The sequence below is a fragment of the Phacochoerus africanus genome, chromosome 8 (genome assembly GCF_016906955.1).
Source record: "Phacochoerus africanus isolate WHEZ1 chromosome 8, ROS_Pafr_v1, whole genome shotgun sequence".
NCBI classification, from domain to species: domain Eukaryota; kingdom Metazoa; phylum Chordata; class Mammalia; order Artiodactyla; family Suidae; genus Phacochoerus; species Phacochoerus africanus.
Window position 1 is genome coordinate 105,791,038 of NC_062551.1, and position 26,361 is coordinate 105,817,398.

A 26,361-nucleotide genomic window follows, 5' to 3' on the forward strand; every position below is an offset into this window, starting at 1 on the left:
AAGAACACCAGTAAACATAATTACATAGGTAAATGTAAAAGCCAGCTTTACTGTAATTTTATTCTGTAACTCCACTCCCCTACATCTAACTTAAAAGACAAATGCACAATAAATCTATGTTAATAAGCACACAATATATAAAGATGTAATCTGTGATAATAACAATATAAAGAAAGGGAATGGCTTTGTCTAAGAGCAGTTTCTTTCTTTTTTTGTCTTTTTGCCTTTTTCTAGGCTGCTTCCTGTGGCATATGGAGGCTCCCAGGCTGGGGGCTGAATTGGAGCTGTAGCCCCTGGCCTACGCCAGAGCCACAGCAACGTGGGATCTGAGCCACATCTGCAACCTACACCACACCTCACAACAATGCTGGATCCTAAACTCACTGAGAGAGGCCAGGGATTGTACCGGCATCCTCATAGATGCTAGCCGGGTTCGTTAATCACTGAGCCATGAAGGCAACTCCTAGGAGCAATTTCTGTTGCTATTGATAGTAAACTGTACCAGCTCAACCTAGATTGTTATCAAGTTAGAATGTTAATTATAACATCCAGGGTAATCACCATAAGAAAATGACTAAATAATTTATGAAAAAGGAAGAGGGATTCAAAACGAGAAAAAGAAATCCACTAAACAAAACACAAAAGGCAATAATGTAAGAATTGAGGAACAAAAAGAAAAAATAAAAAACTGAAAATGAAAAGGACAATGACAGAAGTCTTTCTGTGCAGTATTCACTTTAAATTAAAATGAATTAAAATGAATTAATTTCATTGATTGAAAGGTAGAGATCAGAAGAATAGATTTAAAAATTGATCCAATTACATGCAGTGTGCAGACTCACTTTAGATCCACAGATGTAAATGGGTTAAAAGGAGAGAGTTCCCACTGTGGCACGATGAGATCAGCAGTGTCTCTGCAGCACCACAAGGCAGGTTTGATCCCCAGCCTGGCACAGTGGGTTAAAGGATCAGGTATTGCTGTAGCTACAGCTGCATATATACTCCATATACTACTCGGTGGCCAAAAAAAAAAAAAGATATTCTACAGATAAAAGAGCTGAAAAGTAGCTATACTAACACTAGACAAAATAGACTTTAAAAGGGTCAACTCATCAAAAAGATACAATGATCGAAGTTCCCATTGTGGCGCAGTGGTTAACGAATCCGACTGGGAACCATGAGGTTACGGGTTCAGTCCCTGGCCTTGCTCAGTGGGTTAAGGATCTGGCGTTGCCGTGAGTTGTGGTGTAGGTTACAGATGCGGCTTGGATCCTACGTTGCTGTGGCTCTGGCGTAGGCCGGCGGCTACAGCTCCCATTAGACCCCTAGCCTGGGAACCTCCATATGCTGCAGGAGCGGCCCAAGAAATGACCAAAAAAAAAAAAAAAAAGATACAATGATAAACACATGCATTGGAGTTCCCTATGTGGAGTGGCTGGTTGGGAATCTGGCATTGTCTCTGTGGAATGCAGGTTTGATACCCGGCTTGGCACAGTGGATTAAGGATCTGGTGTTGCCACAGCTGCAGCTTGGATCTAATCCCTGGCTCGGGGACTTTGATATACTACAGCTACAGCCATAAAAAACAAAAACAAAAACATAAATGCATTCAGCAATACAGCTCCAAATTTAAATGTAAATAAACATATATAAAATATAAAAGAAACAACTCTATCAGATTCTTCAATAATCCACTTTCAGTAATGGTCAAAAAATCTAAATGGAAGATGAATAAGTAAATGAAAGACTTTGAAAGACTATAAACCAAATATAGATGTAGAATAAAATAAAATTTTAAAAAAGCAGTCAAATTGTAAACACATTCAATGTAACTGTTACGAAAATTCTGTCCTTCTTTGCAGACACAGAAAAAACCATTTGAATATTTATATGGAATCTCAACATATCAAAAATACCTCAGACCACAGCAATAAAGTATCTCAATAATGCAAGTCACAAATTTTTTGACTTCTTAGTGTGTACAAAAGTTATGTTAACACTATACTATAGTTTATTAAGTGTGAAGTAGCATTACGTCTAAAAAAAATATACAGGAGTTCCCGTTGTGGCTCAGCGGTAACGAATCCAACTAGTATCCATGAGGACGTGAATTCGATCCCTGGCCTCGCTCAGTGGGTTAAGGGTCCAGTGTTGCCGTGAGCTGTGGTGTAGGTCGCAGATGGGGCTCAGTGGCTGTGGCTGGCAGATACAGCTCTGATTTGACCCGCAGACTGGGAATTTCCATATGCCTCAAGTGGGGCCCTTAAAAAAAAACAAACCCCCAAACCAAAAAAACCCTTGCTAGCTCCTAAATTCTTTATTCATGAAGCCTACACTGATGATGTCTCCCATGAGAATGTAAAATTCTGAGAAGACGCTAGACCTAACTGATCCATGAACCTTAAGTAGTATATATGTGCACGTACATAATTTGTGGGTGTTTTTTTTGTTTGTTTGTTTGTTTTTGGCTTTTTAGGGCAGCACCCATGGCATATGGAGATTTTCAGGCTAGAGGTCTAATCTGAGCTATAGCTACTGGCCTACGCCACAGCCACAGCCACGTGGGATCTGAGCTGCGTCTGTGACCTACGCCACAGCTCACAGCAACGCTGGATCCTTAACTCACTGAATAAGGCCAGGGATTGAACCCGAAACCTCATGGTTCCTGGTTGGATTCGTTTCCACTGAGCCATGACGGGAACTCCATTTTGTTTTTAACAAAACTGAAAACTCACTGCATGATCTGACAGTTACCATCTTAAGTGTTTGCCACTAGCTAAAGGTAGATAATGGCAATATTTTATTTCAAGTGAAATCATGAATGGTGAAGTGCATTGCAAGTAACCATATATTATATTTAACACAGCATTATTTATTAATAATGTGTTATTTCATGTAATAAAAGTTATCATTTTGTCTTCCCTAAAATTTAACTGCTGACAAGTGAGAATTCCTTACATTTCTAGTCTATATAATCCTGAATAGTGAAAATCTTTAAATGGTACATGGTATTGCACAAGATCAGACTCGGGAGTCTTGTCATTTGCTAGCAGTGAGACCTAAAGCAAACTATTTAGGTCTTTTCTTTCTACTGTCTTTTATCTGTAATTTCCTGACATTTCTTTAATTCTATCTCGAGTGGAAAAAGTAATTTTACAATCTTAATATTTTGTGCATCTAAATTAAGAATGAATAAATCAGGAAGCTCACAGAAATTCTGCCAAAAACCCAGCTATTTTGTACCCTGCTCCCACCCACCAAGGAACAGATGGTGAAGATTAACTGCCATTATAACTTACAGACATGTAAGCAGTAAAATTACCAAAAGAACTTTTATTTGCAAAACAGTAAGAAATTTTGCCAAGGAAAATTAGAGAGGCCAAAAAAATTAAAAAGAATTATAACTGTTATATAACTATAAAAAACTTAGCAGGTCAGAGAGGCCAGTTCAGAATAAAAGTATTCCTGGTATTTTAGGGGTGGGAAGTAAAGAAGGGGTAGGAAGAGGGAAAGGGAAGGAGAGAACAATAAGTTCCATAGACCTCAATTTTACTTTCTTTTTTTTTTCACAATAAGCACAAAATAGGAGTGATTACGATTAGGAAAAGCTCTCAAAGTGTTTAAGTACATTAAATCTAAGTAGTCTATAGCAAAACCATGGATAACAATGTAGATCAAAAAAGGTACAGAAATGATAGCAATACTACTAATAAAATAACCTATTTATAGAAATTTCTTTAAGGTTCATTTGATTTAAATCAATGACATAATTCATTTTATTTACTTTTTCATAAATATGGTTATATTAAGTAGGTATAACAATATCAAAAAATGCCATTGATTGGGACATCACAATTCCACTAGACTATGAGGTCCAACAAGGAAGACCTTTTGCTGGTTTGATCACTACTATTTTCCTAGTGTCTGAAACAGAGTAGTGCTTGGCATATAGCAGGTGCTCAATAATGCTTATTGACTAGGTTGCCTCTTCTTCTAATTAATATAATATCAGTTTTTTCTTTTTTTTTTTTTTGGTGCACCTGCAGCATATGAAAACTGCCAGGATAGGTGTCAAACAAGAGCTACAGCTGCTGGCCTATACCACAGCCATAGCAACACAGGATCTGAGCTGCATCTGCGTCTGCGCCGCATCTGCAACCTACATCACAGCTCATGGCAACACCGTGACCCACTGAACAAGGCCAGGGATCAAACCCACATCCTCATGGGTGCTAGTCAGATTTATTTCTGCTGTGCCAGGACGGGAACTCCTGAATATCAGTTTTCATCACACAAAAGGAATTATACCTTCCCTGTTTTTTAGAGTGATTTATTATGTTGTACTTCTGTAGTTATTTATATGTTGCTTGACTTTGAAAAAGAAAGAACAGAAAAGATACTTTGTATTTTCTTCGGTCCTCTTTTAAAATTTCTATTTATAATCATATCTGTATGTTCTCAGCCTTCTGAAACTTCACTAAGAGCATAACTTGAATAAAAGTTTTTCAATGCAACTATTCATCATGTCACTCTACTCTGCCTTGCAACAGTTTCTCCTGCAGTGTAAAGACAATAATCATGTCACACTTGCATACGAAGAGGAGGAAGTTAACTATTAATAAATTCTCCCAAGGTCAAGCTGATCCTATAGCTTCTCCCAACAGCAGGTCACTCAGTGTTATTCTCTATAGCAGTATAATTTCTTAATTTGCAGACAAATTTCTTACTTCCCCTTTTCCCTTCTCAATTTTGTATCTTAAAACGATGAATGTACTGTACCTGAAGGCAATATATTGATTTCCTTTAAAATATCTGATAACAAGGATATGTCAATAATATTGGCAAACCTAACAAACCTTCAAAATTAGCAAGATTTCTCTTACCTGAAAGGAATCTCTCTCGAACTCAACTAGATAGGCAGATCTTAAGAAGAATACATAATTTGTAACTTGCTAAAATCCACACAGCTGAGCTCATTCTATTACTCTGTTCATTGTAGTTGCTATAGCAGGAAATTAGTGCCTGATATACACTATCCTTTCTCTGGTAAGCGTAAAAGAAAACAATTCCTGACATTTCAGCAAGGGAAAGATGAATTCTTGGCCTCCCAAATCCACAAAGACAATGGGAACTTTTCATGCCATCATGATTTTGATTCAGCTATGTTAAGTAAAGTTTTCTATGAATCATCACTTTAACTTTTCTTTAAATAGGTAAGTATTCTAAACTGAAAATTAACTTCTTGAACACTACAAATTTTTATTTCTCGATTGCAAGCTGCAAGCCTGATGGAATCAAGCATACCATAATTTCTTATATCCTGACACAAGTTAAATTCTGATAGAACCTCCTTATATTTTAGGTTTAGTAAAAACAAGAGAATATTTATTTTTCACAAGAAATATATTTTAATTTCATTACCTATTACTTGTCAACTTCCTCTACAATGAGATACTAAAGAATAAACAAAGAGCAATTCAACAAAGATCAAATATCACATCATGACTGCTGAGCCCAACTCCATTACATGTATATATGTCATTTTGGTATCTTGAATGGGACAGGAGAGAAGTAGCAGTACAATTTTCCCAATGTTATCAAATATTCTCTTTAACCATTAGCTAGATTAGGACAACAACTAAACAACATTTGTGTACTTTGGATTTTCATCAGATATACATATATGTTAACAAGAGAGTTCCAACAGACTGTTTACAGCAATTGCTTTCAAATAATCACTGCAAGAGAAAAGAACTTACTGTCTCGGAGTGTTTCCCAAGCCCACTGGTCATTTTTGAAGAAGAGATGTCGCTTGATTTCTTCTACACCATTTCGCCCTAATCTCACCTCCCTGAAAAGACAGGGAAGAAGAGTCATCAATGATTTAAGACACTATTACTAAACTTGTTCATATTTATTTGTGAACATAATGCTAAATCTGTGCAGGATGATAAATACAATTCTATGTCACCTTAAAATTATATTCCCAAGATAGGCGTCTAATGAGAGGTGTAGCTGCCAGCTTATGCCACAGCCACAGCCACATCAAATCCAAGGCACATCTGAGACCTACACCACAGCTCATGGCAATGCCGGATGTTTAACCCACTGAGTGAGGCCAGGAACCAAACCATCCTTCTCATGGACACTAGTTGGGTTCGTTACTGCTGAGCCACAACAGGGACTCCTATGACATAATTTTTAGCTTACATAAAAAATAAGATGAAGACTGAGAATATTAAAGATTTTTTTCTGAAGAAAAAAGACACAAAACCCAAAGCTTTATTGATACTCTATGCTTTTCTACTGACAACAGAAATCCAAATGAATCACTCACCTTGCTTCATTAGCCTAATAAACTTTCTAGATAGGTTTTTTAAAATATTGATAAAGGTATACATTTTTGCAACTGAGAACTTTACTTCCCACCAGGAGCTAACAAAAATTCCAAAAGATGTTTGAAATTTAAAATTTCCATTTTATTCTCTATTAATGCTTCTGACCAATCAAAACCCAATGACAACTAATTCTTGATATTACTGCAAAATTGAAAGCTTAAACAGGAAAAGTTACTCATTTTTGGCCTCTTCCGTAGGCAAAGAAATAAAATAGTTTAAATTGCGCCTTTAGCTGAGTTGGAAGAAGGAACTTGGTACCTTCTGTTTTAGTAGAATACTTACAAAACAACAAAAACACCCTGAATCCCAATTTTTTCACGAGTTTAAAAGATAAACTGCTTTAGATATAATGAGATATTTTAAAGAATCTTTCCCTGACTCCCACAGACTAGATTAGGGAACCTCTCCATGGGTCTATGGCCCACAGTACTTAGAGTACTTATCTCTCTGTACAATAAATGTCTCGTTTGCTTGTCTATTTCCCCCAGAGGACTATGAAGTAGTGAAGTACAGTGGCTGTGTACCTTGTTCATTTCTATATCCTTAGCACCTAACACACAACAGCTTTTATTCTATACTATATTTATATAGTGCTTATATTAAAATGCAAAAAATTAATTTTTAAATTTTTAAAAAACTCTTGTCTTTTTAGGGCTGCACCCGTGGCATATGGAAGTTCCCAGACAAGGGGTTAAATCAGAGCTGCAGCTGCTGGCCTACCCCACAGCCACAGCAATGCCAGACCTTTAACCCACTGAGCAAGGCAGGGGATCAAACCTGCATCCTCATGGATACTAGTCAGGTTCGTTACTGTTGACTCACAATGGGAATCCCCAAATTTTAAAAACTATATATTTCAGGCTCTAAAGGACATACTGAAGGAGGATAAATTAATTTTAACCAAAGTGAATCTGAAATTGAAACATCAACACACTAAGCCTCTCCACTACTTAAATTAACAATGTATATTAAACATTATCTTAGTAAGTCATCTGGTTCATATTTAAATTAAAAAAGTAAACCGGAATATGCCATTTCTGTTTCTAAACCATTTACGTGCATTTACATTTAAAAAAATGCTTCTTAAAACTGGAAGACCACATCAATAAAGGAAGGAGATAGGAAATATTACATACTTTTTAAATATACTTTGCAATATCCACTTAATTTCAACAAGCACATTCCATACATAATTAAATCCTTCCCCCAGCTCTACTGAGGTATAACTGGCAAATAAAATTTTAAGATATTTAAAGTACACGATATGGCAATTTGATATATGTACATACACACTGTGAAAGGACTCCTCCATCAAGTTAATCAACACCTCAATCACATCACATATTTACTTTTCTTTTTTTTGGCCAGAGCAAGAACATTCATTTAAGTTCTACTCTCTTAACAAATTTCAATTACAGAATACAGTGTCATCTCAAATGGCATCGACTGGAAGATGCATCATTATTTCTCTATCACTAGGAAAAAAGTTCCCAACTGATTAATACAAGCCATTAACTGTAAGATGCACTCTAATTATACAGATGTTAACATGTTAAAAAGAAAAACCTCAGACTCAATAAAGTATACCATCATTTTTATACCTAGAAACAGTTTTAAAATTTAGCAATGGAGGAAGACCATCTGGTCTAGTCATCAGAAAAGAATCTATTATCTCAATTTCTCAGGTAAGGCAAATGAGTTGAGACACAGAAAAGCCATCTAGAAAAAACTCATTAAAATTATATTAGGTTTCACTGAAATGAATGATTTGGGGAAGGGTAACATGTTTATTCCGATAGTTCAAGTATAGGAGCTCAGATATACACTTTAAAAATTGAGCAGCAGGAGTTCCCACTGTGCTCAGTTGTAACAAACCAGACTAGCATCCATGAGGACACAGGTTCGATCCCTGGCCTCACTCACTGGGTTAAGGATCTGGCATCACGCTCTGTGGTGTAGGTCACAGATGTGGCTCAGATCCTGAATTGCTGTGGCTATAGCCTAGGGTGGCAGCTGTAGCTCAGATTTGACCCCTAGCCTGGGAACTTCCATAAGCTGCAGGTGTGGGCATAAAAAGAAAAAAAAAAAAATTATTTACCTGTCAGTAAGGAAGGCACAAATAAGATTTTTTGCTTCTTTTGATATATCATTATCATCAGGGAAGGTAAGTGAATTTTTATGATTCATAATCTTACTGTAAGTTCCAACCAAAGAATCTGCATAAAATGGTGTATCACCTGACAAAGAGATGGGAAAACAAAAGCAAATTAAGATACATCTAAAGAAATCAGTTTCAAAGGAAAAGAGTCAATGTTATCTGTTTAAACATAATTAAATATACATAATCTAAACCTAATATATAAAAAGTAACACATCAAAAGCTTTTCCAAGCCTCTAAATAGCTTGTCAAAACACACAAAGTAGGTTTGGATTTGTCTGTTTCCCACAGACAAAATCAACACTGCTTAATGTAATATTTTACTAAAAGAAGCCAAGTCTAAGTTCAGATATGAACAACTATGTGAGAGGTATAAAAAAATCCTCCTTTACTTACCAACAAGCATTTCATATAAAAATACTCCAACTGACCACCAGTCACATTCTCGTCCATAATAACCATCGCCACCTTGAGACTTTAATACTTCAGGGGAAATATAATCAGGTGTTCCAACTGCTGTATCACATCGTACCATACCTTCCTAAAAATAGGTCAAATTTTCAATTAAGACAAAGTCTCAATTATTTAATACAAGTTTTTTCTTAATATAACCTACAGAACTCTAGGTCTTTGTGTTATAAAATATCCTATCAAAATCTAATGCAAAATTGACAAAAATTAATAAGCAGCTTAATCATATATACATATTATATATACAATACATTCATAATATATTTGTGTACATGTATATGGCTGCAGCAGCAATTTTTTTTAGTAATAATACCAGAAAGATGCACTATTTATTATACCCTCTAGTTGTACTGATATGATGATCTCATCTTAAATGCAGAGAATAAGTATATAAGCCAACGCAAGTATATTAAGGGGCTGATAGGATGAAATCACTTGTTAACATTAATATATAAATGCTGATTTTTTTTTTTACTAAAATAGTTGTTCAATTTAACTCTGCTTGAAACTGACAAGAAAACATCTAAGAACTGACTATACAAATATAAAATGGGGAAACATGTATGGGAAAAGGCATAGTAATGTTAAGCCCACTGCTATCTCTCTAATATTGCTTTATAACCCTCTCTCCCAAACAAACAAAAAAAGTTATATATACCTGTTACTTACTTTAGCTAGTATTAATACAACAGAATTATAGACGTTCACACAAAAATTCTGACAGTGTTTTCCTTTTAACAAATAAACACAACTTTCTGGCTTCTATGATAAGTTCCGAAGAATATAAACTGTTTCAACTTGAAAATAAGGCAGATAGTTGCTATTTCAGCTATGTATATACGTTCTTTATTATACTATTAATCTTCTATGATTGACTCCCAAAATAAGCAGTAAGAACTTTTACATGTTTAATAGAAGGCTAAAACACTAAAAATTATAAATATTACTGAAATCCAGTTTATAAAAGTCTAGTTTTTTTTTCCCCCCTTTTTCAATTTTATTTATGGAAGTCTAATTTTAACACTGGTATTAGTATTTAGTGACATTTAAACCAATTCCATTTACTAATAGTGGATTATTATAGAGTTGTTTTAAAAGATTTAGCAAATCTGGCAATCCACACTTCCCCTAAATAGAGAAGGAAAAAAATACTTATGAGTTACTAACACAACATTGAAACCATGGCATCTAGTTCAACAAATAAGACAAGGCACATTAATTCTGTGCAAGTCCAGATATGGTTAGTATATTCTTAAAACATGCTATTCTTAAAAAGCGTCTATCTTGAATTAGCAAAATTAAGTTAAAATCTAATTATTTAACCTTATTCATCTTCATACAAGTACCAAAATCTGCTAACTTCAAATGTCCAGATTTATCCAGCAGCATATTATCAGGCTTCACATCTCTGAGGAGGGGGAAAAAGGTAGAGTTATCTCTGAAACAGATCAGAAACTAATAAAAATTATATGAGGCAGTTATTTTGTGTCACATTTCCTCACTCAATTTAGATAAGGTCACCTTTGATGTATATGTGCTCTCTATCCATATCTATAAACTTCAGGGAAACTCTCTCCTATGTTAATGCCTCAAGAGAAAACATACAATATTCCTTTTTCTTTTAAGCAGAGTTTGATTCTTCCAAGAGGAAAATCAAATAATTTGAAAACAATCACAAAAAATATAACATTCAAACACACAAGATAGATAAATATATAAAAAGTAATTGAGGAGTTCCTGTCGTGGCTCAGTGGTTAACGAATCCGACTAGGAACCATGAGGTTGCAGGTTCAATCCCTGGCCTTGCCCTGTGGATTGAGGATCCGGTGTTACGTCAGCTGTGGTGTAGGTCCCATACGCAGCTCAGATCTGGCATTGCTATCTATGGCTCTGGCATAGACCATCAGCTACAGCTTCGATTCGACCCTTAGCCTGGGAACCTCCATATGCCATATGCCGCAGGTACGGCCCTAGAAAAAGACAAACAAACAAAACAAAACAAAAAAAAGTAATTGAAACACACAAGATAGATAAATATATAAATAACCCCAGAAGAAGGTCTAAGTCACTTCCATTTTTATATCCTTGGCATTGAGCACAGCAACCACACATAAAATTCAAGTGGCATTTACAAAACAAATGAAATTATTTTTCTAACAAATAAATATAATCAATTCATTAATTTAAAGCAAACTGACTTATATGTTAAAATCTGTATAAAAACCAATCAAAAGTCAATTAATTTGTATATAAAGAATTAAAAGTGTTAAAAACCAGCTTATAGATTTTACTTTTCAGGATACCATATAAAAGCTATAAAATCAGGTTAGGAAATATTTAAAAATACATTTATATCAACACTAAAATGATTTTTTTCCTCTTTTTTGGCTACACCTTCAGCATATGGAAGTTCCTATGACAGGGATCAGGAACTGAAGCTGCAACCTACGCAACAGTTGCAACCTAGCCAAAGCTGCAACAATGCTGAATTCCTTAGCCACCGGTACTGGGCGGAGGATGGAACCCTCACTGCTGCAGAGACAACAGTGGATCCTCAATCTGCTGCACCACAGTGGGAGAATGAAATGTTAAAACCACAAACTGCAAAGTTTTAAATTCTGAAATACCACTCATGTCATATGGGAGAATGGGTGGATTTAGAGTGGGAAATGCTAATCAATAAAGTGTAAGTGCTGATTTTTAGTTTCTCTTCTCTTTAACAAATGAGAAAATTTAAGGCATTTAGATCTTTACCTATGAATAAAACCCATGGAGTGGATTGCATCCAATGCAAGGACTACTTCTGCAGTATAGAATCGGGCCCATTTTTCAGGCACATCATAGTTGCTCATTAAGTTTACAAGATCTCCACCTGGCATGTATTCCATTACCATGTAGAGATAACGATCATCTTGGAATGCATAAAATAGCTAAACAAATATAAAAAACAAAGAAACAAATTCATTAAGATTAAGCAAAACTGCTTCATTTAAGAATTGTCTAAAATACTAATATAAGATCTAATTAAAATAATCAAATTGCAATAGGTTCTAAGCGCTCTTTAAAAAAAAAGGAAACAAACACAAATGTAAACAGTACAAAGACCTTTGCATATGCAAAGGAATTATTAACTGTGGTTATTTCTGAGGAATGAGATAGAGACTTTTTTTTCTCTAAACCTTTCTTTCTTTTCTTTTTTTTTCTTTGTTGGCCACCCACAGCACATGGAGTTCTCCGGCTAGGGATCAGATCTGGCAGTTGCAATCTATGCTGCAGCTGTGGCAGTGTTAATCCACTGTGCCAGGCGGGAATCAAACTTGTGCCCTGGTGCTGTAGAGACACTGCTATGCCACAGTAGAGACACTGCTATGCCACAAAGGGAACTCCTCTCTAAACCCCTTCTATACTAACTGAATCTTTTTTTGGTGGTGGTGGTGGGGGGGGAACCACATTCATGGCATGTGGAAGTTCTCAGGGCCAGGGATCAAACCTGCACTGCAGGTGCAACTATAATCCTTTCTAGAAGAGTATATGGGACTATACCTTACCTGACTTTTATACTTGCTACCTAGTCTGTGCCTGGATGCCTGGCAGTTGGCAAGTGCTTAATGAACATTTAATGAATAAAAGCACAAATTAACCTATAAATTGAGGATGTAGTTAACAGGGATTAACTGCCTTTCAGAGTTGTTAAAAGACTAGCAAATGTAAAAAGCACTTAGTACAACAGATGTTCAATAAAGAGTAGCAGTCAGTAGGAGGAGGTGCAGTAACAGTTAACAAAGAACCAGGAAGAGTAAGGTCCATTGATACGAAACTGGCAAAAACATCAGGCATAAATATATGATGAGACCAGGGTTGAAGTTAAACGAAGAGCAGATTTACAAAAGAACATTTTAAGTAAACATGACATTAGAATCAAGTTAAAATAAATAAAATAAGCCCTCTAGAAAAATTATAACTAATTTACCTAGGCACTTATGTCTTAAAATTCTTTTGTTTTTTTTTCCAATACTCTTGAGAAACCTAAAGCCAACACAATATTATTTGGAAGCCCAGCTTAACTTTTTTCCCTTCATCTCTCCCATTGCTTCCACTTCATAAATTAGAGACACACATAGGTAACTTTCCTCCTAGAGATGATTCAATAAAATTAAATTTTATGATTTTAAAAATAGTGGTATATTAGACACTTTTGTAATTGACAGTAACTTCTCTATTACTGTGCTAAAAACCAAAGTTTTTCAGATATTTTAAGTTACACATTAGTAGAGCAACAATGAAACAACAGCAAAAACATACCTGCACAACCCAAGGACTATTAGCAAAAGCCATGATGTCCCTTTCTTCCCAGAAAAAAGCAGAATCAGATCTCTTAATCATTTCAAATTTGCTGAGAAGCTTCATAGCATATACCTTCCTTGTGGATTTATGTCTTACCTTTAAAATGGAAAATGAAAAGTAATATTAACCTTTCATTAACACTTAAAGCTCAGTGTTTCCCAGAAGAATCTACTAAATAATTTTTTGGGGGCCACAACTGTGACATGCAAAAGTTCCTAGGCCAGGGATTGAACCCATGCCACAGCAGTGACCCAAGCCACAGCAGTGACAACACCAGATCCTTTAACTAGGCCACTAGGGAACTCCCTACTAAATAATTTCAACATCTTGTTAAACGACTTAACATTATTGGTCTAGCTATTTTAATTCTTTCTCTTCTGAATTATCACAATTAGACAATGTCAAGGCTTTCATTACCAGATGTAGCAATGTTAGGAAAAAAAAATCTTTATTCCCTAGATTATGGTCCACTTCCCCTCCTCCACCCTGCTATGTATGCTACTTTCTGTTTATAAAACTTACTGTGCCACAACACTTTAGAGAGTGTAATATTAACAATAAAGTTTTCTCTTCTGACGCCTGAAACCTCTTCCTTAGTCATGCCTGCTTGGGGAAAATATTTCACACTACTGCTCAAAAAACTCTAGGCTTTCAAATCCTTAGACAAGAATGTCTAGAGCAATTTAAAGCAACAATTTTATAAAAACAATTCTTGCCCAAATAATATATGTTAAATACACAAATGGATTTTTAAAAGTTTTTTTAAATCTCATTAAAATAACCTACCAATTGAACTTCTCCAAATGCACCTCTACCAATCACTTTCACTACTTCATAATCTTCAGCTTTCATTCGTAAATCTCTAATTTTATTTATTGTGTCTTTATCTGTATGAAAAGAAAAGTTTATAATTTTAAATCACTGAAACATTATAATTAAAACTGCTTATTTTACATTCAAGTTCTTGAGAAGCAATAAAAAACAAAAATGTTCACCAGGAATTATTTGATATATGTAAAATATAAAGTTGTAAAATAGAGAAATGTTCAGTGCGCTAAGAATTGTTTTAAATAAATTCTGGAATGACTTCACTCTAGCTATTAAAAGAGTTTTGTTAAAATCTGACTTACTAGAATGTCTTAAAAACAAGTATGGAGTTCCCATCATGGCGCAGCGAAGACGAATCCAACTAGGAACCATGGGGTTGTGCGATCGATCTGTGGCCTCGCTCAGTGGGTTAAGGACCCGGCATTGCCGTGAGCTGTGGTGTGGAGCGTAGACTCAGCTTGGATCTGGCATTGCTGTGGCTGTGGTGTAGGCCAAGAGCTACAGCTCCGATTCTACCCCTAGCCTGGGAACCTCCATATGCAGCGGGTGTGGACCTAAAACAGATAAAAAAGACAAAAAAACAAAAACACAACAAGTATTATACCACCAACACAGTGAGGATAATTAGTTAATTAGTTCCTGGTATTTAAGTATACATCTAATTTGAATTGAGGGGTCACAGGTAGATATTTTAGACTGATGAAATAAAGTATTTTTTAAAAGATTATTTTTTCTATTATAGTTGCTTTACAACTTTACGTCAATTTCTGCTGCAGAGCAAAGTGACTCAGTCATACACACACATGCACAATCACACACATTCTTTTTCTCATATTATCCTCCATCATGTTCCATTACAAGTGACTAAATGTAGTTCCCTGTGCTATACATCAGGAGAAATAAAGTACTTTTTATCAAATCAGTTTTGATGATCCTTTTAAAAAGATATAACTTAAAATATCAAACGATAAAAAATCATACTTATTACATTGTCTATTTGAGTATATTTTAACTTAAAACACACAGTGGGAATCATTGCAATTATTTATACAAACCTATCACACTACAAACTACAATAATTTACAAATCCCCACTGGATAGATATTCTAATTCCAAATTTGGTCAGAGATTAAAATAGGGCTATTTTAAACCACATGGGTCAACATTGGCATGAGATTACATGGAAAAGCTTCACATTTCAGAGCTGTACAAAATACAGAGCAGCTATTAAACTTAGGTTCTAGTTTATAATAAAACTTGCATATAATATGGTCTTTCTTTTAAAATGCACATTTAAACCTGTGTTTGTATACATTATGACTCATAAATGTGTTTGTATATATTATGACCCAAAAACACACGCAACAGAGAGCAAATTTTCACAAAGGGATAACATAAGTGCATTTAATTTGAGGTTACCTATTACAAGATGCACTAGTAAGATATAAACAATAATCAATTAATTTACTGCACAAACATTTATGTCAACCATACATGCTCTATAGTAATCACTGTAGATATATAAACATAACTTTAAAACACAGCTCCTTCTCTTACGGATTTCAAAAAAAAAAAAAAAAGAAAGAAACAAAGAATAATACCAAAAAATGCAATAAGGAAAATAAGCACAAGCACAGAGTTTGTGAAATATCAAGAATGACACCAAATCAAGACTGCCTGGGAGGGAGGTGGCTAGAAAAGGCTTTCTACTAGGGGTGACATTACCTGAAACAAGTCTAAAATGAAGAGTAGCAGTTAGTTAGCTGGGGAGAAGAAAAGAGAATATAACAGGCAGATGGGAAAAAATAAGCAAAGGCACAGCAGAACTGTACTGCTGGAGTGATCAGGTTTGTGGGAAGGACTGGAAGGAGAGACTGGAGAGCCCCAACTAATTAAGGAACTTGAACTTTACCTGTAGGCCAGTAGTTGTAAAATTATTTAATCATCAAAAATGTTTTTCACATGAAACTTTAAAAGCAATATGAAAATATGCAAATAGATAAAAGAAAAGTGCTCTACTTCAAGAGGGCTGTGGTTGTAGGAGGCGTCAGAGAAGGCTAGAGCCTCATCTACCTCATAAGCTTCCTTAATGCAGGCCTTGATCCTGCTCTATCTGTTGGGAACTGGAAAGAACAACTGGAAAACCACTACTATGCATTGGAAGCCATGAAAAGAAATAAGGTATGTAAACAACATAGTCAAATTTACATTTCAGCTAAACTACCCTTAGGAGTATGTAAGAGACAAATTCAATAAGCCAAGACTAGAGGGGGGTAGAATGTTAAGAGTATCGTAATACTCAGATGATAAGACAGTCCTGAACCAGGATAATGTATTATATAATAGCCAATGTGGTTGAGAAAGGATCACTGGCCCTAGTTACACCATGTTTAGAGCCATACCTAGGCTGTAAAGTTTGTAGTCTGAGTTCAGAAAATATCTCTGCTGCCAATTTGTACGGAAAGGGAGATCTTACTTCTTGTTTTAATTTCTGACAGTACAGGAAGTTACAAAGCAGCTCAACATTACTTATGATTCAAACATTAGTTGTTAAAATGAATTTATTAGATTTAATTTTTGCATAAAAGTACTGTCATCTTGTAATTTTTTTTAGGTTGAATACATTAAGAAACATTATTAAGTCTGGAACAAAAACTAATTTCCAAAGTTACTGTGCAATGATAATTCAATGATAGTTGAGAGTGGTTCTCATTCCAAAAAATTTTCATCCTGGTCCTTGTCTCAGTCAGCTCATCTTGCCATGCAAAATACCATAAGTTGGGTGGCTTAAAAAGACATTCATTTTCTCATGGTTCTAGAGGTTCAAAGTCCAAGATCAGGGGCCAGCATGTTTGGTTTCTGTTGAGGTCTTCCTGTTTCTTGGCAGCCAGCATCTCTCTATGTGCTCACAGGACCTCTTATGTGCTGCACAGGTAAGGACACTACTCCCATCACTAATCCCATGTCATCAGAATCCCACCTTTTTGACTTCATTTAACCTTAACTGACTCTTGCTTGGCCCTACCTCCAAATACAGTCACATTAGTGTGTTAGGGCTTCAACAGGTGGACTGGGGGCGGGGGTGAGTCAACACATACATTTTAGTCCATCAAAAAAAAAAAAATCAAAATGAAACGTTACCACTGTTATGTCAGTAACGTGTATGCAAAGATAAAAAGGGATGTTCAGCTTCAATTTGTCGAAAATTTACAGAACTGATAATAGCTAAGTCCATGATAATGCATGATGTTTACCAACTAATACTATGGATCAATAATGCACAACAGATTCATATACTTTCCAAGAAGTAGTTGCTAATGTGTAATAAAATGAATAACTTACATTATTAAAACACCTGTGTTTTCACAAGCTTTGTTCAACTAAGCCATTTTTTACAACATATGTAATTTTAACTACCATCACTTTTAACACATCTTAGCAGACTCCACTTCAAGCAGTACCTAGTGTTTCCTCAATTTCTTAAAAAATATTCTTGCCTTATTCGTTCCATGCACACTACCCACAGAAGCTAATTCTTCAATTATTTTGAACTCAGCATCGACTCCTCAAATAAACAAGAGTCAAGGAAAATCACTCAAAACTGTCTTGTTTTTTTTAATTGGCTTTTGTTGTTGCTCCCAATGTCCTCAATTCTTTGAGCACCTGTTCTAGCCAAAAAGCTAATAGTCTCAAGCAAGCTTTTCTCTCTAAATGCATTTGTTTTGCTGGCACAAAATTCACCATCAGTGAAGCCCTTTCCCTGCCTGGCTAACAAATATGCTACTTGTAAATTTACATAAGCCCACAGCCTCATTTTCCTTTTTTTTTTGTTGTTGTTGTTGTCTTTTTTTGCTATTTCTTTGGGCCGCTCCCGCGGCATATGGAGGTTCCCAGGCTAGGGGTCCAATCGGAGCTGTAGCCGCCAGCCTACGCCAGAGCCACAGCAACGCGGGATCTGAGCCGCGTCTGCAACCTACACCACAGCTCACGGCAACGCCGGATCGTTAACCCACTGAGCAAGGGCAGGGACCGAACCCGCAACCTCATGGTTCCTAGTTGGATTCGTTAACCACTGCGCCACGACGGGAACTCCCCTTTTTTATTTTTGTAAAGAAAATTCTGCTGTAATGAGATGCTCCATTTTAAGTTTTCTGGTTTCTTTGACTGTTGCTTTCCTGTGAGTTGGGATTATCATGGTGAGTGCTTATTCTGGTAATGTCAATGCATACTGTATTCTTTTAGCACAGCAATAGTGACACTGAATAATGAACACAATGCTTCTGTCATCTAACTTGATGAACTAATCCATACTTCATTGTGTCTCAAAATAACATTCGGGAGTTCCCGTCGTGGCGCAGTGGTTAACAAATCCGACTAGGAACCATGAGGTTGCGGGTTCGGTCCCTGGCCTTGCTCAGTGGGTTGACGATCCGGCATTGCCGTGAGCTGTGGTGTAGGCTGCAGACGCGGCTCAGATCCCGCGTTGCTGTGGCTCTGGCGTAGGCCGGTGGCTACAGCTCTGATTCGACCCCTAGCCTGGGAACCTCCATATGCCGCGGGAGCGGCCCAAGAAATAGCAACAACAACAACAACAAAAAAGACAAAAGACCAAAAAAAAATAATAACATTCGAAGTTCACTTTTCTTCTGATATCATGGGCATGCACTGGCAATGGAAAATAAATAAAATACTGTGGTATGGTGATACACGTGGAACACTACTGAGTTGTAATTACGTCACTGTGATTCACAGTATGCTGAGCAGCAAGGTGAAGCAATGACAATGCCATGTATGATTCTATCACAGCTACTCAACTCCCCAACTTGCGTTGTAAGCACAAAAATGGTGAGACAGTACATAAAAGAATGAGTTAGCTATGTCCCAATAAATATTTATGAACACCGCTGAGATCAGAATTTCATATAATTTCCAAGTCATGAAATATTCTTCTTCTGACTTTTTATAAATTATTTCAAAATATAAAAGCCATTCATAGCTCATAAGCCATCTAAAAAGAGGTGGTAGAGGAGTTCCCATCGTGGCGCAGTGGTTAACGAATCCAACTAAGAACCATGAGGTTGCAGGTTCGATCCCTGCCCTTGCTCAGTGGGTTAAGGATCTGAAGTTGCCGTGAGCTGTGGTGTAGGTTGCAGACTCGGCTCAGATCCTGAGTTGCTGTGGCTCTGGTGTAGGCTGGCGGCTACAGCTCCGATTCAACCCCTAACCTGGGAACCTCCATATGCCGTGGGAGCAGCCCAAGAAATGGCAAAAAAAAAAAAGGTGGTAGGCCAGATCTGGCCTGTGGGCTCTAGTGTGCCAACCCTGCACTAATGGTAACTCAGTTTCCCTCTGAAGACCCTACTTCCCCTACAGCACAACAGTAGTCCCCTTTACACACCCTCCCCCAACATGCTTTATACCCGACCCTGAAAGTGGGACAGGTGAACTCCACTGCCATCTCTATACACCCACATGAAATCTACCAGCTTTGAGTTTCATGTTTATTAGATTTTATCTGCTATTACTCCTCATTGTTGCTATAATCCTCAGGTCCTAACATCCCATTGTTAGACAATTTTAGTTCCCGGTTTACTGACTTTCCAATATTTTTCTTTTTCAAATTAAATTTTTTTTTGCTTTTTAGGGCCCCATCCATAGCATATGGAAGTTCCCAGACTAGGGGTCGAATTGGAGCTACAGCTGCTGGCCTACACCACAGCCACAGCAATGCTGATATAAGCTATGCCTGTGACCTACCCCCCAGCTCACGGCAATGCCAGATCCTTAACCCACTGAGTGAGGCCAGGGATTGAACCTGCATTCTCATGGATACCAGTCGGGTTTGTTACCACTGAGCCACAATGGGAACTCCCCAATATTTTTCTTTTTAATTCTAAGGATGTTAATATATCTATAAATGATACTTCTAATAACCTGGACTCTTTAAATGATCTTCTCCTCCACCTTATCTTAGCCACTGTTTCCAGGGCCACATATTAGACCTTGCCATTATCAGTAATTATAATCCTCCCATAACTTCAATTTGAAATCCTATACTGTCTAAGCACTCCCTCAGTTTTTTTTTTTTATATTTTATTTTTATTTTTGTCTTTTTGCTGTTTCTTGGGCCGCTCCCACGGCATATGGAGGTTCCCAGGCTAGGGGTCCAATCGGAGCTGTAGCCACTGGCCTACACCAGAGCCACAGCAACGCGGGATCCGAGCCTCGTCTGCAACCTACACCACAGCTCACGGCAACGCCGGATCGTTAAACCACTGAGCAAGGCCAGGGATCGAACCCGCAACCTCATGGTTCCTAGTCGGATTCGTTAACCACTGCGCCACGACGGGAACTCCTCCCTCAGTTTTTCTATGTCGCTCGGTACCTCACCGCACCGAAAGCTTCTTTTTCTTATCTACCCAGCTTAAATTACATGATCAATTATTACCATCACTCATCTGCATATACCTTCAATGCCTTGGCTCTTTTCTGCTTCATTATACTTAGTTTGGCAAAATCGTAATTCTAGTTAAATCTAACTCTATGTCAGCACCCATGCAGTTGAATATGTCTGGATAAACACATAAAATCTAGTGATTGACCCCACTTTAAATTTGTAATTGCAGGAGTTCCCGTCGTGGCGCAGTGGTTAACGAATACGACTAGGAACCATGAGGTTGCAGGTTCGGTCCCTGGCCTTGCTCAGTGGGTTAATGATCCGGCGTTGCCATGAGCTGTGGTGTAGGTTGCAGACGCGGCTCGGATCCTGCGTTGCTGTGGCTCTGGTGTAAGCTGGTGACTATAGCTCTGATTGGACCCCTAGCCTGGGAACCTCCATATGCCTCGGGAGCAGCCCAAAGAAATAGCAAAAAAGCCAAAATAAATAAATAAATTCATCATTGCAAACATAAAGCTTGCCATTAATTCTGTTGGCAATAATATATTTCCTTAGTCTATTCACTCTCCCACTCTACTAGAGACCATATTTCACATTTTCTTCTCTCTTCTCAAACCTTCTACAGCTCTCCCACTGATCCTCATTCATACTTAATGAAACTTGTTGGCTATTACCCTGAAACAATTAGAAGAACACTGCCATAGACTTACCACTAAATAGATGTATTTATATTTACACATTCACATTCAACCACAAGCATGTGCACTTATATATTTGGTCTCTTGACTTTTTAACAGTAGGAGAAGACTGCTATCTTACACCAATCTCTCCATCAATGATGTAGCCCTTTCTCACCAGATCAAGGACACTGCTCCAGCAATTCTCTCCTCTTTCTCCTATATCATTAAACTTTTCCCTTCCTAAATGGACTGTATCATGCTATTTTCATTTCTACCTTTAACAAAAAAACAATTCTTTTGATGCCAGTTCTCACAAGCCCCATTACCAACCCCTCTATAACAGAATTCCTCAAAAAGCTGTCTATACTCTACCTCTAAATCTTCATATCTGCTCATAAATCCATTCCAGGTGGTCTTTGCCCATTACCTTTCTTTCCAAACTGCCTGTCAAAGTCACAGGTGACCACCATGTTGCTAAACCCAACAACCAATTCCCAGTCCTCACCTGTAGCTTTTAACAGTTTGATCACTCTCTCCTGCTGTACTTTCTTTACTTCCAGGATACCACATGCCTACAACAATACTAACAATTTTTTTTTAATGTCGATTATTACTTCTCAGTTGCCTTTGCTGGTTCTTCCTCTTCTCTGAGATTTCTTAACACTGAAGCTTCTAAAGGCTCAGGCTTGCATGGTGTTTCTTCTTTATCTGCACACATTTATTTGGTGGGCTTAAAAAGCACTGACATGTCAACAACTCCTAAATTTTTATCTCTAGGTCAGACCTCTGTCTTAAACTTCAGATTTATATATTTAATTGCTTACACAATACATCCACTTGGTTAACAGACATCTCCAATTTAATGTGTCTGAAACTGAAGAGGTGTTTCACCCAAAGCCTCCACCTATGATTTCAACATTTCAGCTGATGGGTCAATTTTGCTTGGGGGAAAAAACCTAGAGGCATTTTCTTACACTCCACATCCTATCTTTTAGGAAAACATGCTGGCTCTACCTTTAAAATATATCTGGAACCTGATAACTTCTCACTCCCTACACTGTTACCATGCTGGACCAAGCCACCCTCATATTCTCTTTGGATTACTGCAATCACTTCTTAACCGATTTCCTGGTGTCTATCCTTGCCTTGCAATAGTATATTCTTAACACAGTGTGATATTCTTAAAACACAAGTCAGGTCATGTCACTTCTCTGCTCAAAACTCTCTAAAGTCTTGCCATCTTACCCAGAGCAAAAGTCAAAGATCTTACAATGGCTTACAAGACTCTACATGACCCACTCTCCCTATTTCCTTCCTTCTCTGACATCATCCTACTACTCTCAACCCTGCTTATTAACTCTCTCCAGCTGCAATGGTTTCCTTGCTACTATTCAAACTTGCAGGTACACTCCACTCTTATTTTGCACTGGCTGTTCCTCTGTATGCCATTTTCTTTCGTCAAACATCCACATGGCTCTCTCTCTCAACTTCTTCAACTCTTTACTCAAATGACACTTTTTTGGTGAGCCCTATCCAAGTCACCCTACCTAAAACTGCAAAGTGCTCAGAACTTCTGATCCTTCTTACAGTGTTCCATTTTCCCCCATAATAAATTATTAACCTCTTTATTATTTATAGAATTTAAAGCAAAGTAATACTTGCAAAATTATAAATGTGGTAAGCTTTTATTACTCTAAGATCAATAAGCACAATTGTGTAACCATCAGATCCTTTTAACAATTTCTGATTGTCAACTGTGTTGAGCCAGGCGATACTGACAGAAAGCTAAAAATCAGTGAAGTGAGATAATACCACACAGCCTAGTTAGTAAGGAATGAAATGGGCCAACTGAATCACAAATAAACACCATAAGTCTTGACTGGCCACTATCTAGCTAATCACCTCTGAACAATCACAAGTTAGAAAAAGAGGCAGTACAGAAAGGCTGTTAATTTAGTTCCAGAGTTACAAAAAATTTAAAAATATTTCAGTCACAGAGTTCCTGTCATGGCACAATGGTTAATGAATCCGACTAGGAACCATGAGGTTGCGGGTTTGATCTGTGGCCTTGCTCAGTGGGTTAACGATCTGGCATTGCCGTGAGCTGTGGTGTAGGTTGCAGACGCAGCTCGGATCCCAAGTTGCTGTGGCTCTGGTGTAGGCCAGCGGCTACAGCTCCAATTCGACCCCTAGCCTGGGAACCTCCATATGCTGTAGGTGTGGCCCCAGAAAAGACAAAAAAAATTCAGTCACATACAGACTCTTCAATCTAACTTTCTAAAGAGCAAACGGATGGTTTTTCTTAAGGGTCTTTAAAAAAAAAAAGTCACACTTTATACCCAATAAATTCTACTTCTAGGAATACGTATACATACAATGGGAGTATTAGAAAACATTTAAATTGTGTTGTTGAAGAATAATTACATAGAATGATGTTCAACATACGATGTTGAGCAAAGAAACAGTTTAAACTGCATGTGGTATATGAACTCAGTTTTCTAAAAACACAAATAAACACTGGTATATATGGACAGAAAAAGGCCAAGAGAAAATATACCAAAATAATAAAAGTCATCTTTAAGTATGGTGGAATTATAGATTAGATTATTCCTCACATTTTCCATACATTTCAAGTTTTCTATAATAACTCTGTTGGCTTCTAAAGAGAAAACAATATATTTTGCCACTTAAGAGCCTCGATTATAAAATGCATCATCTTATGTACCACTATAGATTCTAAAACACTTTCAGATGTTTAAAAAATGTTTTTAAAAATGACAGAATAGATAAAGCATGGTAATAAAAGCTATGCAAAATACACTATCTGTCCAATATACTGCTACTCTTTGCCTAAAGAAATTCAATATATGGAGTTCCCGTCGTGGCGCAGTGGTTAACGAATCCGACTAGGAACCATGAGGTTATGGGTTCAGTCCCTGATCTTGCTCAGTGGGTTAAGGATCCAGCGTTGCTGTGAGCTGTGGTGTAGGTCGCAGATGCGGCTCTGATCCCGTGTTGCTGTGGTTGTGGCATAGGCTGGCAGATGCAGCTCTGATTAGATCCCTAGCCTGGGAACCTCCATATGACACAAAAGTGGCCCTAAAAAGAAAAAAAAAAAAAAAAAACACCAATCTTGGATTTGGCAATGATATTTACATACAACACAAAAAGCAGAATCCACAACAAAAGTAAATGACAAATGAGACTTTACAAAAATTCAAAGCATTTGCTCTGTCAAAGACTCTCTTCTGAGTCTGGGATAGCTTACTGATGCCCCTTAAGTATGGACTGGACTCGTGACCAGATTCCAAAGAAAAAGGAACAGAAAGGAAGAACAGTAACTTTCCAAGAGAGAAGCCTGGCAGACACTATCTTAAAACAAGTGATAAAGGTTAATATTATCATTAATAAATCATGATGATATCACATTTCCCAGATATAATGTAATGAGAAGCGTATTTCATCTCTGTGGTACTCATTCCCCAAACTCATAATTGCAATCTAATTATGAGAAAACACCAGACAAAACCAAACTGTGGAAAGTTCTCCTAAATACCTGACAAATAACCTTCAAAACTGTCGAGGTCAAAAAAACTGAGAATGCTCACAAATTGGAGGAGACTAAGAAGACATGACAACTAAATACAATGTGATATTCTAGATTGGATTCTGGAACCCCCCAAAAAGGAGATTAGTGGAAAAATTGTTATCTAAGTAAAGTTTGTAGTAAATAGTAATATACCAATTTTAATTTCTTGGTTTTGTCAATGTACCATGGTTATAATAAAATGTTAACACTAGGGATAGCTGGGTAAAGGGCATACGGGAATCCCTGTACTATTTTTGCAACTTTTCCATGAGTTTATTCCAAGATAAATAATTTATTTTAAAAGAGAATGTTTAACATTTTTTTTTTGAAAATCTACCTGATTTAGTAATATTTATTTATAATAACTTCAAACAAGATTATATACCATCCTAGGTTATATTGCATAATATATCCAATTTTGTGGCTCCATTAAAAAATTCTGACTTTTATACAGAATTTTTTACCTTCTGGTGTAAAACTGTATTTTGGCAACATATATCAAAATGCAAACTGGATGTAACTTTTGACTCCACAATTGCCGAAGTTCATTTCATAGAAAGGAAGAGCAAATATTAAGTTGTATACACAAAAAATGTTAACTACATTTTTTGTAACAGCCTTATTTATAACAGTGAAAAACTGGGAGGGGACTAAGTGCCCACTACCACAGTAACAGCTTTTTAAACTATGGTACATTCATTCAAAGGAATATATGTATTCACTTAAAAAAATGTATTTTCCATAATTACTGACATAAAAAGATATTCTGCAACTTGTTTTTCACTGAACACACTGTGGACAGCTGCCAGAAATGTTCTGATTTTTATTTGGGTTGTTCTAACTTTTTGCTCTAACAACAATTTATATCTGCCATGATGAACATTCCTGTGTATTTGCAGAGCAGTTTTTGCAGGATACATTTCTTTAAGTAAGTATTAGGTTATGCTCATGAACATTACTAGTTTTAAAATACACTGTACAGGAGTTCCCGTCGTGGCGCAGTGGTTAACGAATCCGACTAGGAACCATGAGGTTGCGGGTTCGATCCCTGCCCTTGCTCAGTGGGTTGACGATCTGGCGTTGCTGTGAGCTGTGGTGTAGGTTGCAGACGCGGCTTGGATCCCGTGTTGCTGTGGCTCTGGCGTAGGCTGGCGGCTACAGCTCCGATTCGACCCCTAGCCTGGGAACCTCCATATGCCGTGGGAGCGGCCCAAAGAAATAGCAAAAAGACAAAAAATAAAATAAAATAAAATACACTGTACAAATGCCCTCCAAAATGAATAAACCGATTTCCACTCTCACTTAATTACTCACAAATTCTAAATATTATTAATTTTTATCTTTCAGATTGTGGAGATGGGGGGAGGGTGGTTATTTTAACCCATATTTCTTGAAATCTCAATGCATTTGTCCAACTGTTAATTGCTCAGTGGACATTTTAATTTTTTCTCCTTTATACTACACGATCAGTAGCTTTGCCCATTTTTAAATTGTTT

General features: G+C 36.9%; 1 protein-coding gene across 2 annotated transcripts in view; it reads right to left on the reverse strand.

The window, feature by feature from the left end:
* Nucleotides 1-26,361, reverse strand: part of ROCK1 (Rho associated coiled-coil containing protein kinase 1) — a 147,982-nt gene that overhangs the window by 79,474 nt on the left and 42,147 nt on the right. For both annotated transcript variants that reach the window (XM_047793875.1, XM_047793876.1), the window contains exons 3-9: nt 14,158-14,258; nt 13,330-13,467; nt 11,782-11,957; nt 10,351-10,435; nt 8,953-9,097; nt 8,497-8,635; nt 5,760-5,851 (exon numbers count right to left, since the gene is read on the reverse strand). In XM_047793875.1, the coding sequence (XP_047649831.1) occupies nt 5,760-5,851; nt 8,497-8,635; nt 8,953-9,097; nt 10,351-10,435; nt 11,782-11,957; nt 13,330-13,467; nt 14,158-14,258 (876 nt within the window). The remainder of the gene's footprint in view (nt 1-5,759; nt 5,852-8,496; nt 8,636-8,952; nt 9,098-10,350; nt 10,436-11,781; nt 11,958-13,329; nt 13,468-14,157; nt 14,259-26,361) is intronic.